At 41.4% G+C, this 18,252-nt stretch overlaps 1 protein-coding gene across 1 annotated transcript in view; it reads right to left on the bottom strand.

The window, feature by feature from the left end:
- Nucleotides 1-2,174: 2,174 nt before the first annotated feature.
- The window catches only part of LOC135219844 (KAT8 regulatory NSL complex subunit 2-like), a gene marked incomplete at its 3' end in the record, with an annotated part of 39,907 nt that continues 23,829 nt past the window's right edge, over nucleotides 2,175-18,252 (bottom strand). The window contains 6 exon segments of the mRNA XM_064256955.1: nucleotides 2,175-2,303; nucleotides 4,773-4,904; nucleotides 5,877-6,013; nucleotides 8,411-8,507; nucleotides 10,070-10,302; nucleotides 18,060-18,202. Coding sequence (XP_064113025.1) covers nucleotides 2,175-2,303; nucleotides 4,773-4,904; nucleotides 5,877-6,013; nucleotides 8,411-8,507; nucleotides 10,070-10,302; nucleotides 18,060-18,202 — 871 coding nt within the window.

Here is an 18,252-nt window from a genome sequence, read left to right as displayed (position 1 = left end):
ATCATACATATTATTTAGATCTGCAAAGTGTAACCTCTGAATGACCGGTATTATCATCATCGCCACACGTATTATTTAGATCTGCGAAGTGTATTCTGATTATCTGCATCATGTATGCATCTGCGTAGAAGACAAAGAGGAAGACCTATTTTCTCGAAACTACATAAAACGCTTGCCCAAAAGTTGAAGATGAAGGAAGGAGCAACTTCCATTTCAGCAGCAGTCGACAACTTGAAATTCGTCATTGCTGAACATGAAGTAAGAATTTTTTTTCTAGGTTAACTTGTTTTTACTAACTTTTGGCATTTGATCATTGATTTTTTTCTATTGTTGAAATCGGTTGTGACTAAATTTATATCAAGAAACTGTCATTTCATGTTAATTTGTGAATTTTTATAATTTCTTTTTAAGAAATTGTAATTTCATATCAAATTTTGAATTATTGAAGGTTTTTTATTGTAGAATAAATTGATATGAAAATGATTACATACTGAACGTGCCAAACAAAGAAACCAAGACAGGTGCTCGTAACCAAGTTTGTTAGGCCTAACAAAAGTGAAGACACGCATGATCTGCTAGTCCCTGAAACCTCAAATGGTTCATAAAGCCTTCCTTCAGCTGAAGAACTCTTCACCGAGGATGAGATAGAGGAGTTTGAAGGTTTTTTGGCAGAGGATAGGTAGAGGAAATTCCATCCAAAAGGTTTTTAAGGAAAATGACAGTATCGCACAGTAACTTGCACCCAATGGTGGCATTGTTTACGTGTGGGAGTTTTCACCATCCTGTGTGTAATTTTAAACTTTTTCAAGTTATCAAAACCTATTTAATTTTTATTTATCCATAAGAACCATTTCATATTAGAAAAAAATACGGTATAGTACATAGAAAGTATTGCAAATGGGTAGTATAAAAAAGTTTGACTGGCCAAGTTGCCATTTGCCTTGGCCCTAAGGGAATTATTCCCATAAGGCATGTGTTTCGAAATCTGCTTATTTTCAATTCTGTGAGGCCATGGATCGCCCAAATTCTTGCATAATTGGGGACCGTACTGTATATACCTAATATTTCCAGTTGAAGAGTTTTTCATTGGCAGATGAGTGGGGTTCCTTTTTTGAAGTTCTAATGAAGTCAAACATCTGCCTGCCCCTATCCACACATACCACACTGTATATCCACCCCCTCTCCTAACCGGGGAAAGCAGTATGAATAACATTTCCTTAGGCTGCTCAGAGCTGCCAACCATGGAGACCTTATTTTATGTTCTTAAGTTCTTAATGATTTTCAATCTTTTTTTTTTTTTTTTTTTTGAAAAAATAAGCACAGATCTTGTAATGATGCCATAATTTCAAGCCTTTTGTTTATTGTTCATACTCCTTCCTTTTCAGTCTATATTCGCACAAAGGTTACTCCAGGTTGCATTTAGAAGAAACTAAAACAAAATTCAGGATAAATACGGAGTGAACACTCCATCTGTACACTTAATCCACGTTTACTGCTGAGGTTTTAGGGTTTATAAGTACGTAAGTCAGTCAGTCAGTCTCTCTCTCTCTCTCAATTAAATGCTTTGAGAACATGATTGTGTCATATTTAGTGAGAAAGGTACATAGACAAAAAGTTCTTAAAAATGAGGTTAACAAGACTTCCAAAAAAATAGACCATCCAGAAGAGGAGAGAGAGAAATCTCCGATGCTTACTATGGTTTTACAACCATTCATTTCTTTTTTTAATGGTAATGTATAAACTAACTTTTAAAGCATGATTACGGTCATATTTACTGTTTAAACTACAGTGTAGAAATAACCATTTATTAGGATTTTTTGAGGCAGTGCCAAACTTAGGCAAAAATTTGACTTGCACGAGGAGTTCTGAAACCTAACCTAGCGTAAGTTTGGGATATAATCGTCATTTTAAATACAATTAAGAAATTTTTTCCTTAGAAGCTTAGGGTTCCAGAATCTGCCATTTTACTTGCAGCTAATTGTTTTAGTTACATATGAGGTGTTAGAATTTCTAGGATCCATGAAGACCATGGATGTAAGCAAGTTTTAAGATATTGGTTTGTACACAAAAAAAAGTTGAAAAAAAAAAAATGTTTATCATAAGACAATTACAAAACTTATGATATGACAATAGAAACGTAGTATTTTATCTATGCAACGCTGGCATATACTTACCAAGGGGTCAGGTATTGGTGTATGATACACACAGGTTGAGCTGTTTGGTGTACAAACCACAGGTGTTCTACACTCATCGCCACCACCCTTGCTGACGCCACAAGCAACAAACAGTACTTGATTAGGATCCTGTAATATAATAAAATTTTATAATCTTTAGAAAAAAAAAAAAAACTTTTTAAATCATGATGAGCTAGCCAAGATTCAGCAAAAAAAAAAAAAAAAAAAAAAAAAAAAAAAAAAAAAAAAAAAAAAAAAAAAAATTATTTCTGAAACAAGCATTAGTAGATTTGGGATGATAGGACACAACTGTACATGAGGGGTTTGTAATTATGGAAAACCCATATTTTGTAGGTATTCAGCTTTAGACAAATTTCTTTTAACCTTTTAAGAATCACTTATGACATCGCCACTTCTATATTGTCACATTTTCTCACTCACAAAGTGGTCATTTGGTCTATTCAGATTTTTATGCTTTTTTTGTTCTTTTTTTACATTGATGTTTTTTGCATAAACATATTAGGATAATAAATAATGTGCAATAAGAAAAGATGAAAGAACTGATTTTCCATTTTTATATCCCAATCATCATAAGCATGAAACCAAAGGGAAAAAATTATCCTTTCATATGCCATTCCCTGAAAACTAGTCAGCAGAGGAATAAATATAACATTCTTATTAATTTGTATTTTTCCTAGCTATACTTACCTCAAACTGCTTTTATAGGAGATACCTGGATTTGTCAAATCCAGAACCGACCAGAGAATTCCAGTTATTCGCCCTACCTTGCTAGGTAAAGAACCCGAGGGTCGAAGCCCGGCCGACCTCTGACCTCACTCGCCAGTCTTTCCTTGGTCACTGGAGTGTTGATATGTTCAGCTTGTCTTCTCTTACCAGCCTGTTCCTTTGCGTTTCCCTTGTACCCTTGTGTGTGTGTGTTGTCCTTAGTGGCAATGGAGTACTCCCAGCGGGCCTGCCCTGGCGTTGGCAGTAAGGCGTGCAGGATTTTTCTTTCAATGTGTGAGATGTCGGGGGCGGCCTTGCTCGAAAGAGGCCACTATCGCGAGTGTGCCTTGTGGGACGACGTTCAATGGGCCTTGTCGACCACGAAGAGGAAGTAGAAGGCCAAGTTACCCTCGAGGAAGACCTCTTCGTTGCCCTCGGTAAGCAGGAGTGGGAGTTTGGAGCGTATCGTTCACCCTCCGTCGGCCTCCCCGCTTCCGGCATCGGCAGCGTCGTCGTCGGTGTTTTCTCCCAACCCAGGTGAGTCCGTTGCCGGTTCCCTTGGTGTAGAGAGAGAGAGAGAGAGAGAGAGAGAGAGAGAGAGAGAGAGAGAGAGAGAGAGAGAGAATTTCTCCCAGACAGGTGATCCAGTCAAGCAACGAGGCCTTCCTTAAGGAGAGTTGGTCTCGCCTCCCCTTTCGCGGTATGCCGTCGATGGAGGTGCTTTTGGCACTCGCTGGCCACGGTGTTGTGGGGCGGGTCGCCAGTTCCGTGGCTCCAGCCCCCAGAACCCTCTGTGCCTCGGGAGGCGCCGTCATCCGCCATTCCTCAGCAGGAATGGGATCCCTCGCCTTCGGCCAGGCGTCCAGGGTCGAGTGCCGAGTCCGATCCGCATCCCTCGTCAGGCAGCCCAAGCGGAGAACCCTGCACCTCTCATGTGGCCTGCACCTTGACCGGAGTACAAAAGAACTGATCCTCGGGCTCTGCAATGGGCAGACCCGGCAATGAAATCACCTAGGTCCCCGCTCTTGGCAGGTCAGAAAGCAACTTTGGGGGGGAAGATGGCAATAGTGACGGCCTCACAGACAAGGGTTCCTCCTTGAGGTAGACTTGTCCTTCTCCGACTTCTCTTGGAGGCCAAAGCATCCATTCCGCATGTGGAGACTTGTGAGCAAGGTCAGCCCCGACACTTAAGAGCACAAAGAGTGGGGTCAAAGGGAGAAAGGACAGGAAGGCGCCACAAAACTTCGCTTCCAGCAGGCCTGGACAATGCCATTGAGGAGGAACGGACTCCATTGAGCAAAGGGCACACAACCACACAAGGGAGGGATACACTAACACTCGGAAGGCAAGGGAAACAAAGAAGGATCGGCCGATACACGGAAGATGAGCTGACATGTGTGGATGGGTCAGTGACCAGGAAAGCACTGAGATGGTAGGTCGTGGGTTGCATGGCCGTTGACCTTCGGGGCATGTACCAGGCTAGGTGTGGAAGGGATAACCGGATTGACATCTAGAATTCTCCTATTAAAGTAGTTCGAGGTAAGTATACGGTGTCGGAACAAACAATAATCTTACACTGGAACTAATTAGTAACTAAATCTGGATAAAAAAAATGAACTAAATATTCCTACACTGGAACAGTACCAGACTGGAGCAAGTTAGAGAAGTGGGAAGAGTCCATATGGAATGGATGTTAAATAGAGGATATTAACGGGGATACTGCAAAGAAGCTTGTATTGCTTATAAAAATTTGTAATTTAAAACCCAGGGGTTATTCTTATTTTAAAATCACTTACTATGTACTGAACAAAATTATGAAGTGCAAAACAAAATGTACATATTAGCAACAAATGTCAGTCAATAAACACTTACATGTAAAATGTGTTTTGAGCAATATTTGGACAAGGGAACAGATTTCTCTCCGCAGCGCCAAGATCCCTCACTATACACACACTTGACACAACCTACACTATGGCCAGGTTTGTAGTTGACACCTTCAGTTACCTGTGAATTTAAACATCTGTCAAAAAACTACCACAAATATGACCTTCAAGCAGCAAGATTAAGTCACTAAATCATAGTAGTAATTGCTTTTAGTGTCTTACTGTTCTATCTGTGCATAATTAGTTGACAAAATTATGACTGCTGAAGGTGATGAGAGCTTCACCCACTTCCTGCCTTTGTAATTTTGTGCCCTTTGCCTTTCTGTAATCCTTTTATGCTTTAAAAATTTTTCTTATACTTATAAAATATTGTAGTGGTTTTTCTTCTTTTCTCTGCATCTTTTGTGATATGTATTTTGCTTTGGTATGATGCCATTCTTACGTTTTCTTTTTCTTGTAATTTTCTTAAATATAATTTTACATTAATTACACAACGATATAGTTACAAAATGATGCTGCTTCTATCCTCTTGACAAAAACAGGAGAAAAAAATGAGAGGTCTTTATTCATATTAAATAAGAACCTCTTCTAATTACAGGTAGGCGTCGAATTATGATGGGGTTAGTATCTTGCATGCATGTCAGAAGTCGATTTTAATGTAAATCAGTTTGCAATTTAGTCTACAGGTATGTATAGGGGCTACCCCATAGCCAAACTCCTTTTACCTCAAGCCTACCATGGTTTTATCACCATAAGTATACTTTCATACAATAACTTTATCATTCTTTACAATAATGATTAGATTAATGTTTTACTAAGAATTCAGTAAATTTGCCTTTTCACATTCTTGCTTTCCTGCCTGCTATTGTTCAATAAATTTGTATAATTTTTCTTAGTTTTCTTACTTTCGCAATTATTTTCTTTTGCTACTGTCGTAAATGCAGATTATCGTAAGTTACACCTAATGTCAGTCGATGCCTATCTGTACACCTAAATCTTGGACATTCAATACTTTCCAAAACCTACATAAAATGTATTAACAATTACATATATTCGAATATATGTTTACCGGGCCAAAAGCATAAAAACTGACCTGTAGTCGTCTTTCCATTTGCTGTCTATACAAGAGAGAGTGTGTGCCTATGTGCTTCTGGTAACGTGCCATTGCCTTCAGCTGTTCATAAGCCATTCTTTCTTCAGGTGTTGGTTTTGGCTGCGAATGAATGCTACCTGAAATAATAATCATATTATACTAATCTGCCCAATACAGTGATGGACACTAGAGTAAAACATTATGTACACTCAGCAACACAAGTGAAGATATAGCTTTCATTACATTTTATTAATTGAAATTATCATTTTTTTTTTTTTAATGAAAACACCTCTCATTAAATTTACTCTAGAATATGAAAATCCAATGCAAAATACTCTTGTAAGTTAAATCTGCAAAACAAAAATGTTCCAATACTTAATAACATCGTATATGTCCAAATAACTTGAACTTTTCAGATGGATTTGTTCAGCCGAGATTTTGAGAATGTAGAAACTATATTAACCCTTAAACGCCGAGCCGGTATTTCCAAAAGTGTCGCCTGTATGCCGGCGGCGTTCGTGAGTGAGCACCGAAGTGGAAAAAAAGTTTTTTTCAAAAAATCATACCACGCTTAATTTTCAAGATTAAGAGTTCATTTTTGGCTCATTTTTTTTGTCATTGCCGGAAGTTTAGTATGCAATCATAAGAAATGAAAAAAATATCAGCATCATATATAAATATTGGAATATATGACAGCGCAAAAAAAATTTTTTCACATATAATTGTATACAAATCGGGCTGTGAGCAAAATGGTTACAGCTAATGAGTCAACTATTTTTTCGTTGTATGGTACACTAAATTGCGATGATTTTGGTATATAACAAATTGTAAAACAATCAAAGCAACACAGAGAAAATATTATCGCAATATGATGCATGAATTCGTAACGCGTGGACGTAAAAAAAGCAGTTTTCAAAAATTCACCATAAATAGAAATATTGTACTAGAGACTTCCAGTTTGTTGCAAAATGAAGGTAATTGATTGAATATTACTAGACTGTAAGTGTTGTAGCTTACAATTGCGTTTTTTGACCATTTCGGTCGAGTCAAAGTTGACCGAAGGTTGAAATTTTGGCACATCGTTATTTATATGAAAATATTTTTAAACTGATAAAAGCTACAACCATGAGCTGTTTTTCGTTGTATTCTACATGAAATTGCGCACATTTTCATATATAATACTCTATGTAACGGCTAATATAAAATGGTGCAAAAATTATGTCAGTGACAAAATAATTTCTGAGATGTATCACTGATGCTTTTTAGTGCGAGAAGAAAGAAATTTGCGCTTGCGCGTCTGAGTAACAATTGTAAACAAAACAACAGCTTGATCCGTGAGCTCCCAGCATCCCCCAAGGTGCATGATTCAAAAGTTTTCGCCTAGTAGGCCTATAACTATTTTTCCACGAAATTTTATAAAAACTTTTTTTCGTTGACGTACCATACGTCGGTTTGGCACCCGACAGACAATTTTTGTCGACGTTTAATACGTCCAATCGGCGTTAAAGGGTCAAACTCAAATGATGTACATGACAATGTTTATATTCTGTAATACAGTAACAATAATTAGTAATACCGTACTGTAATTCGATACAAGCAAAACAACCTTTATCTAAGTGACCATTATTACAAATATAGTTGTACTGTTTAATTTTTTGCAAATAATCACTTTCATCCAAAAAATTCAGTTTTGTAATTTAGAAGACGTCCTATAATACAAATATCAGATAAATTCATGAAAATTTGCCAAAAAATTTTTACCTCACCTTTTATGCGGAAATATAAGGTATTTATAGATAGGCTTATGCTTACACAAAAACTGACTGCTCTCTTAATTCTATCATAATATGTATTGCAATCATTCCTGTGCTGTTCCACATGATTTCCCTTGGGTATTGCCCAAATCTTAACAAAAATTTTCTTTTCCATTATTTAAGATCATGTTTACAATTTACACATGAATTTTTTTTGTTTTTTTTTTTTTTAACTTTTAGTATCAAACACATTAGTTACAAATAAGGTTTCATAGTAGGTTTTAAAGAGGGATGATTGATACTCTACTCTGAACTGACATTACCAAAACAACAGTAATAAATAATATAGAGGCTATTACTCTATTCAAGTATCAATGATTATAGAACTTCTACAGTTTCTTTATGGTTTAAATTTAATTGGAAATCTAACAAGCAACAAACACAATGACTTGGAAGCTCTGACTTTCTAATGTCCAGGTGTGCCATTATTCAACAGTAAGTGTCCTAAGATTTAAGATAACTGTATCTTCACTTGTGTTGCTGAATGTACACGCATTACCTGGGTTATTTACTTATAATGAAAATCCTTTATAAAATATAAAGACCAAAAAATCTGCAGGGATATAAAAAGTCATTACTAGAGAAGATATGGTCATGACATTCATTGTAAGAGCAATAGGTTCTCATTTTTCATAATCAGCATTTATAATATATACTCTCAGTATTAATAAAAAATATACAATGCAAACAAACGGAAAATTACAGTTCAAATACACTTACACATTGACTCCTTTTCTGTACGAACAGCCTGAACGTATTTTCTCCTGCCTTCTCGTAAAATATGAGCAAGCCTCTTATATTCCCCCACATACAAAGACTGAAATGTTAAATTAAAATATTAAAATATATACAGTACAAATTAGATTAACCAAAAAACATTAGCAGAAACCAGCAATCTGAATACACAGCAAATTTGTTCTTTAATTATAATTATTACTAGGACAGTTGAAGCAAATCAACAGAACACCATTTTTCCAATTCCACTACAAGGCAGTCCCCGGGTTACATCAGGTTCAAGTTAAGCCATTCTGGACTTAAAGCGCTTGCTTCATGATTCTGTTAACCTGCTTTACAGGTCTGTAACACGGACTTACAGCACTGTTGCTATTTATTCCCATTATAATTATGATGATTTGGGCCAAGGCAATTTTTAGCTTACAGCACCCTGCCGGGAACGGAACCCCCACCATATCCCGGGAAAATGACTGTACTGGACCATCTAAATTCAAACTAAATGAGTTTCACAGTGCTTTTCAGTTAAGTTAGTCAAGCAGACCACTGAGCTGATTAACAGCTTTCCTAATGAGGTTTCTTTCTTTCTTTCCATTATCTAATTATGGGATAGACTCTTACGTTTAAGACTGGTGCCGTTCACCTCAGGGATAGCCTCTATCCCTACTAGCTCCTAAATTTGCTTGTAGAATGAAGCTACAATGGTCCAATGGTATACACTAATACTAAATATTTTACAGTATATTAAGGGATATATGAACATCCACATCGTTCGTTTCTTATTACAAGCATTCAACTGGTGTGTGTGTGTGTGTGTGTGTGTGTGTGTGTGTGTGTGTGTGTGTGTGTGTGTGTGTGTGTGTGTGTGTGTGTGTGTGTGTGTGTCACAATACATTGGCGCAAGGGGGCCACAGTATATGGAAGGATGGGGTAGTAAGGAAATAGCTGGTAATATCAGGTGATACATTTATTGCAGACGCGTTTCGTAACACAGTTACATTATCAAGGGTAAAAGAAAAAACAACAAATTTTTAAATGTGTTGTTTTCTCTTTTAGCCTTGATGATGTAACTATGTGTTACGAAATGCGTCGGCAATAAATGTATCACCTTCTGATGACTGCCTATTTCCTTGTCACCCTGAAACTTTGTTCACGGTAAAAAAAAATACCTCAGCAGTGAGACAGGTAGGTGTATTCATGCTGTCACACTACTCCTGAAGATAGTCCATTGTATGTATTGATTTATGAGTTTCAATTCCTTGAAAATACACACAGCTAAGAAAATTTGATTAATTGTCACTCTTGGTATAATATGCAAGTACTTTTTTCTTTTCACTGATGAATATAGAAACGAATGAGAAAATGAGGAAAATAACTTCATCTATATTTGTGGAAGATTACAGTAAGTACTAATCTAAATTTATGACAGACACTTTTACAAGCAAAATCATGTGTAACTGTATGATAAGAAAAGGATAAATGGAATACATGGACCATCAGTTAACCAGTTGTAGCACAAAAAAAAAAAAAAAAAAAAAGAGAGAGAGAGAGAGAGAGAGAGAGAGAGAGAGAGATAATGGTATTAGTGCAGAACATACGCTGTGGAGAGCTTAGACAACTACAAAAAATGATGTAACACATATTCACCTTTAACTTCTGCAATTTTTCCAGATAAATGCGAGTAATTTCTTCTGTAGTGAATACTTGAGCATGCTCCAGGGGATCAGCATCAGAATCAGCAGAGTCCAGCTCGCTATCAGCTTCTCGGCGTGCTAGTGTGTCATTTGGTAAGGCGCCCATCTCACTGTCACTGTCAGTATCACTAGCATACTCTAAGGCAACAGATGCCATTCCTGGTACACTTGCTGGATCAGGGATGGCTGGAGGAGGAGAATACAAAATGAACAAATTCAATTCCTTGACATTAAAGTACTGAATATGATATTGTAATGATACAATTAAGTTTGTTCATACTTACCTGGCAGATATATATATAGCTGATAATTTCCGACGACCGACAGAATTTAAAACTTACGACACACGCAGTGGGAGTCAGGTGGTTAGTACCCATTCCCGCCGCTGGGAGGCGGGTATCAGGAACCATTCCCATTTTCTATTCATAATTTTTATTTCCACTGTCTCCTGAGGGGAGGTGGGCGGGTAATTAATTATATATATCTGCCAGGTAAGTATGAACAAACTTAATTGTATCATCACTATCATTTTGTTCATGCAACTTACCTGTCAGATATATATATAGCTGAATCCCACCTTTGGTGGTGGGAGAGACAGAATAGAGGATTTAGGAAACACATATATGCAGATATTTGATATCTTGGTTCCTTACCTGTTAGCATAGCTGGCTTCGTGATTACTGCCACGTAAGTCTGCTTGTGCTACTAGAGTTGCCAGCAAGGTAGAGACCTATGAAGCTGGTGCACTCAGATGATCTGTCAACAGGGGCGAGAGACCACGACGTGACTAGACCATGGACCATACTAATGAGGGCAACGAGACAAAAATACCACCACCTGGCTTAGTTTACCAAAGGTATCCCACTTAACTAAGCTAATGGAAGGGAGACCCGCCCCAGGCGGTCACCCCACAACCATAAAACACAAGTTAAAAACCCCCCTAATCCCTAAAGGATAGGATGAGTGTTACCTCCTGCCCCCAAAACAGTGTCTGCAGCAATGTATGGTCCGAGGGAGAAGCAATTTTCGTATGTCACTTTCACCTCCCGCAGGTAGTGTGAAGCGAAACACCGAATTGCTTCTCCAAAATGTGGCATTCAAAATATCTTTGAGCGCCATATTTTTGTGAAAAGCTACCGAAGTAGCAATAGCTCTCACCTCGTGAGCTTTCACTTTCAGAAGCTTCAAATCACTATCACTGCACTTATCATGAGCTTCTTTAATCGTACTTCTGATGAAGAACGCCCAGTGCGTTTTTCGACATAGGAAGATCAGGCTTCCTCACTGAACACCACAAATGTCAGACGAACCTCTGCAAGCTTTAGTTCTCTGCAGATAGAACTTTAGAGCCCTGACAGGACACAGGAATCTCTCACGTTCATTTCCCACTATTTCTGACAACCCTTTGATTTCAAAGGTCCTCGGCCACGGGTTGGAAGGATTCTCGTTCTTTGCTAAGAACGTGGGACTTAAAGAACAAATCGCATTACTGTCTGAAAACCCAATCTGCTTGCTAATGGCCTGGATTTCGCTAACCCTCTTCGCCGTCGCCAGAGCGGTTAGGAAGATCGTTTTCTTCGTCAGATTCCTGATAGAAACTGAATGAAGCGGTTCGAAGTGACTCGACATCAAATATTTGAGCACCACATCCAAGTTCCACGAGGGTACTTTAGGCTGATGACCTTCTTAGTCTCGAAAGATCTAATGAGATCATGAATGTCTTTATTATTAGTCAAATCGAGTCCTCTGTGCCTGAATACTACAGAAAGCACGCTCCTGTAGCCTTTAATAGTTGGAACAGCCAACTTCACTTCTTCTCTCAGATAAAGAAGGAAGTCAGCTATCTGGCTCACAGAGGTTGTGGTGGAGGAAATGCCCTTCTTCCTGCACCAGGATCTGAAGACAGCCCACTTCGATTGGTACAGAGCGATTGAGGAGGGCCTCCTTGCGGTGGGCAATCGCCTTCGCCACAGGTCTTGAAAAACCCCTCGCTCTGGCCAACTTCTTGATAGTCTGAACGCAGTCAGACTCAGAGCGGGGAGGTTTTTGTGGTACCTCTCGAAGTGGGGCTGTCTGAGTAGATCTTTCCTTAAGGAAGAGTCCTCGGAAAGTCTACCAGGAAGGACATCACCTCTGTGAACCAGTTGGCTGCCGGCCAGAAGGGTGTGCGATGAGTGGTCATCCTACGCTACCTTCCGGATGCCGCGAACTTCCTCATCACTCCCCGAGGATCTTGAGCGGGGGAAAAGCGTATATGTCTAGACCCGACCAACTCCAAAGTAGGGCCGTCTACTGCGACTGCTCCCAGGTCCAGAACTGGGGAGCAATACAGCTGAAGTCTTTTCGTCCTGGAAGTTGCGAAGACATCCACCTGCGGACAACCACCCCACAGGTCCCACAGCGACTGGCAAAACCTCTTGGTAAGAAGGTCCACTCTGTCGGCAAAAGCTGGTCCTCGTCGACTGAGAAGGTCCGCTCGAACATTCTGTACTCCTGACACGAACCTTGTCAGGATAATGACTTCTTGCGCTTTCGCCCATAAAAGGAGTTCCTTTGCGATGGCAAACAGAGAAGGCGAGTGAGTTCCCCCTTGATTTCTTAGGTATGCCAGTGCTGTGGTGTTGTCCGAGTTGATCTGAATGACTTTGCCGGATACTTCTTCCTGGAAGAACCTGAGAGCCAGGTAAATCGCTGACAGCTCTTTCAGATTGATGTGCCAGGGCACCTGTTCCCCTCTCCAGGTGCCCGACACTTCTTTTCCCTCCTAGTGTTGCTCCCCAACCCCACCCGTGGACGACGCGTCGGAAAACAACACTAGGTCGGGGTTCCGAAGTTTGAGGGAGAGCCCTTCTGCGAGCTTCCGTGGATCTGACCACCAACTTAGGTGATCCTTCACCTCTCTTGTTAAATACAAGATCGCCTCCAGATCTTGTTTGTTCTTCCAACTGTTGGCTAGGAAGAATTGAAGAGGTCTGAGGTGCAGCCTTCCCAGGGAAACAAACTTCTCCAGTGAGGAAATGGTCCCCAGCAAACTCATCCATTCCCTCACCGAGCATGTTTCCTTCCCCAGAAAGGTCGCCACTTTTTCCAAGCATTGAAGTTGTCGCCCCTGGGACGGAAAAGCCGAAAAGCCAACTGAGTCCATCTGAATCCCCAGATAGACTAAGATTGAGAAGGAGTCAAATGCGACTTTTCGAGGTTTACCAGAAGCCCCAGGGGACTTCGCTAACGACATGGTCGTGTGCATGGTCCTCCAGACACCGGTCTCGCGATGAAGCTCGAATAAGCCAGTCGTCTAGGTAGAGAGAGATCCTTATATTCTCCAGATGAAGCAGCCTTGCCACGTTTTCATCAGAATGGTGAAAAAACCATCGGCGCTGTGGTCAGACCGAAGCAAAGTGCCCTGAATTGGAATACCTTCCCCTTCAGGACAAATCGCAGGTATTTCCTTGATTGGGGATGGATGGGGACGTGAAAATACGCGTCTTGGAGGTCTAGTGAGACCATCCAATCCCCCGGTCTCAAAGCTGACAGCACAGATTGAGGCGTCTCCATCTTGAATTTCTTCTTTATGACGAAGAGGTTTAGGCTGCTGACATCGAGGACGGGTCGCCACCCCCCCGAGTGTTTCGGCACCAGGAACAGACTGTTGCAAAATCCTGGAGATTCCAGGTCGAAGACCTGTTCCACCGCTTGCTTCTCGATCATTTGTTCCAGCAGATCGAAAAGCACTTTCTGTTTCTCTCCTCGATAAGAGGGAGACAAATCCTTTGGTGTTGAGGATAGCGGGGGTGACTTCAAGAACGGGATCCTGTAACCTTTCCTCACAACATCTAGCGACCAAGGGTCGGCATCTCTCTCTACCAGGCTTTCGCGAACAGAAGAAGCCTGGCTCCTACCGGCGTCTGAAGGACTTCCAAATCACTTCCTACTCTTTGACGGAGCAGGGGTTTTTCCTCTGGAAGAGCCTCTTCCTCGGGAGGCTGTTTTCGAGGAAGATCCAGCACGAAAGGGCTTCGGTTTCTTGGTAACGAAACTCCAGAAGATGAGGCAGCTGCTGGTCTTCTAGAAGACTGAGCCAGAAGATCTTGCGTTGCCTTCTCCTGAAGGCTCGATGCTATGTCCTTAACCATAGTCTGGGGGAAGAGATGGTCTGAAAACGGAGCGAAAAGCAAGTCCGCCTTTTGCGCTGGAGAGACGGATTTGGCTGTGAAGTTACAGAAGAGTGCCCTCTTCTTGAGAATCCCCGAACTAAAGTGAGTAGCCAACTCCTCAGAACCATCCCTGACGGCCTTGTCCATACAAGAAAGTACACTGGACAGCTCCCCCAGACTAATAGTATCAGAACTCCTTGACCTGGCATCCAAAACTCCAAGACACCAGTCGAGAAAGTTGAAGACCTCTAGAGTCCTGAAGAGGCCTTTTAGATGGAAGTCGAACTCGTTATGGGTCCAAGTGACTTTTGATGAAGACAGAAGGGCTCTTCTGGAGGCGTCCACGATGCTCCCGAAATCACCCTGAGCAGAGGCTGGTAGTTTAACACCTACGTCCTCTCCCGTCTCATACCACATGCCTCCTTTACCGCAGTCTTGATGGCGGTAAAAAGCCAAAGAGGACTTTCCTGACGCTTTCCTCTTCTCCATCCACTCATGGACTTTCCGGAAACGAAACTTGCTTGCTTGTGGAAAGCGACTTCTTCATTTTAACGAACCCCGATGCCTTCGATGCTTTAAAAGAAGAAAATTGAGAAGGGGGAGTACGAGGGGCTTCCGGTTGGAAAGTTTCTCCAAACTCCGACTGCAGAAGACGCATCAAAACTTTATAGTCCGATGAGACAGGAACTGGCTGCTGCTCTTCCTCTGCTTCGACTAAATTATCGCTAACTCCTTCCTCAGAAACTGGAGAAGTAGGAGGAAACTCTGAAGAAAAATGACTAACAGGTAGGGTTCCTTCTTCCACCTGAACTTGCGTTGGTGAGGAACTGGCGTCCACCAGCGCGCGCTTGGCGTCCGAATCCACACGTTTGGCGCCGACAGGTGCGCGCTCGACATCTACTAAAACACGCCTGGCGTCCACTGGCGCACACCGAGCGTCCACTAGTGCACGCTTGGCGTCCGCTGGCGCACGCTGAGCGGCCGCCAGCGCGCGGCTGCAGTCCACTGGTGCACGTTTATCAACAACAGGTGCGCGTTTGGCGGCAACGGAAGCGCGCTCCACTTGCACAGAAGCGCGCTCAGCGTCCACCGCTCGCTTGCGAACATTCGAAGACTTGCGAGCGGGAGATATCTCATCCTGAGAGCGAGAAAACAACTTCTCACATCCTCTAGAGAGCTGCTGGGGAGCAGAACGAAACTCTAGAGGGAGACTCCGAACGAAAGAGAGAGGCGAGCGAGGAGAAAGAGAAGGTCTTGACTTCTTCACAGGAAGCTTCTCATCCTTTCTACGACGCGGAAGAGACTCTCTAGAAGCAAGAGCGTCCTGAAGTTGCTGCTGCAGTGACTGAATCATCCTCTTGGTTGGCGAATCTTCCTGCTCCGGGGAGGGACTGATCCTGTGAGCAGGAGAGCGATTAGGCGAGGGGGAACGCCTCCCTCATCCGCCCAGGTACGGCCTCCTCCCCGAGCTCTAGAGCGACTGTATCGCTCGCACGAACTACCCGAATCCAAGTCCGAAGACTCTCTACGCCTTTTCTGCGGCGGAAAAGCAGCGAACGCACTGTCAGGAGAAGATCGCAAATTCGGAGAACTAGGACGTGAAGCGTCAATAACACGCGCCGTCCTTTTCAGCGGACGGGAAGCACCGTGAGAACTCCACCCTTTACGTGGGGATGAAGCCTCCGATGAGGAAAAACACTCCTTGAGGAGACGTGCCCGTGCACGCTCCCTGGCAGTCTGGGGATTTTCATCAGTAACTGCCGAAGGCACGCCAGATCGGTGGGGGGGTTCCTTGTAACCCTCCTTCGGCTTTCGACATGCTCCCTCCCCAGGTCCTGGGAGTCAAGCAGAGGTCCAGGCCTAGAGGCGAAAACGAGGCCGATCTGACGCACCCTCCACTACACAAGGGGTATCACTGCACTTCTGCACATCACTTTTGCTCTCAAGAGCCAACACTTTCGATTCTAAATTACGAATCGACTCCAAAATTAAGGACAAAGTATTACTCTCTACTGACTGCTTCAGGGCCCGGAGGCAACACTACAGGGTTAGGAGCATTAACAGAATTAAGGAGGGTTAACAGGAGAAAGAAACATTAATTTCTTGCACACCTGAAACACTCCTGGAGGAAGACCTCCTTAACCTATCCTTTTCAAGTTTTCCTAAGATAAGGTATCATACGCCTTCCACTCAGAATCTGTTAATCTTTCGCACTCCTTGCAACGGCTTTCATACACATTCATGGCTCCCTGCAACTCTTACATACCGTATGTGGGTCTACTGAAGCTTTCAGTAGCCTACCTCTACAATCGGTCCTAGAGCAAAATCTAGCGCTAGCTGTACTAGACCCTGACATATTATCCAAGAGAAGTCCAAACCAAAATCAAATCAATCCACTAATAACGTGTGCCTAGCCACCAATCCAAGTCAATTAATCAAAAAAAGAACCAAAAGTGATACTCAAGTAGCAAAAAGTTTCCAAATCCAGACGGAGGTGCTGTAAACAGATGTTCACAACACCGGCGACAGAAAAATTATGAATAGAAAATGGGAATGGTTCCTGATACCTGCCTCCCAGCGGCGGGAATGGGTACTAACCACCTGACTCCCACTGCGTGTGTCGTAAGTTTTAAATTCTGTCGGTCGTCGGAAATTATCAGCTATATATATATCTGACAGGTAAGTTGCATGAACAAAACTGTAATTATAATTTACTCAAAAATCCATCTGCTTAATATATACAACAAGATATATGTTGGGAAAACCATAACACAAAGTTATCATTGAATCCTCAAATAGATGCTGATAGAAACTTCAAAGACTTTTGAAAGGTAATTTTTATCATTTAGAACTATTATGTTTATTTTCCCAAGGATGTATCAAAACTGGATATTAGTGAACTAATTCCAACCTATTTTTCTATCCATAAGATGCAACATATGCTAAAATGCCTAAGTTTCATACAAAACCATACTAAAATTATTAACACTGTGTATAAACTTGGACTGAAAAGTTCCAAGCTGCAAGTAAAATTACAAGAAGGGATGTAGTGATTTCAACTGTAATTTATGAAATTGTAGACCATCATTTATGACTGTTCAAGTAACAAATTTTTCATATATTCACACCAAGCTATAAATTTCATGAAATATTTACACTCTTCTACCGTTCTTCTCATCTTATTAACCTGTGGGGTCATTGCCTCTTCGCAAATTAATAACCATATCTTCAACCCTATACCTGCAATTCTTATGACTTGGCAGTGACTAATTATGGCATTTTACTTTTTTCCTTTGGCCTTGGGTTTCTTCCTCACATGCTGTCCTGCTTTAATGAAAAAAGCAACATGATGGTCTTGGTAAACTTTTGTCACTTAAAATATATTTCATCATACCACTTTTAATCAGTTTTATCACCAACATCACATCCAATGCCAAAATGCCAAGGACCTTTCTGCCGCTCAAGTCTTTCTTGTGTTTTATCTTCCACACAGCTCTACTCATCTCCAGACTCCCTTCTCACAGTTCTCATCCAAATTAAGTTTGTCATCCAACTCTTCCCATGCCCTCATCTAATATTCTCCCAAGAGTTGTGTAAAGTTATCCTAGAATCTGTATTGGATGTATTGGATATCAGTGTTCCTAAGTATTTCAGAGTCAACCTCATTAATCCTTTCTCCATTCTTATATAATTTTATCCCTTTGTGCTTTCTCTGTCTGCCCACATACCTTAATCTAAAAAATCAAGACTAAAACACTACTTGAACATTAAGAACACAGAAATGCTTACCATTTTGTCCTGCTGTATGCACATCCATCTGATGGTGACTTAACTGAGTAAGCAACCTCTCTGGAGTTTCACGTGGACACATCTTTCTTGCAGACCTCTGCTTGATAACCAAAGACTTCCGGGAATGTTCTGGGCAATACCTGCTGAATTTTCAAGTTAAGTGAGCAGTTAAATCAGCAAACATTAATTTTTC

Source organism: Macrobrachium nipponense, chromosome 1 (genome assembly GCF_015104395.2).
Source record: "Macrobrachium nipponense isolate FS-2020 chromosome 1, ASM1510439v2, whole genome shotgun sequence".
Lineage (NCBI taxonomy): Eukaryota > Metazoa > Arthropoda > Malacostraca > Decapoda > Palaemonidae > Macrobrachium > Macrobrachium nipponense.
Note: the sequence above shows the minus strand (reverse complement) of the source record. Positions and strands in the feature narration are given on the sequence as shown.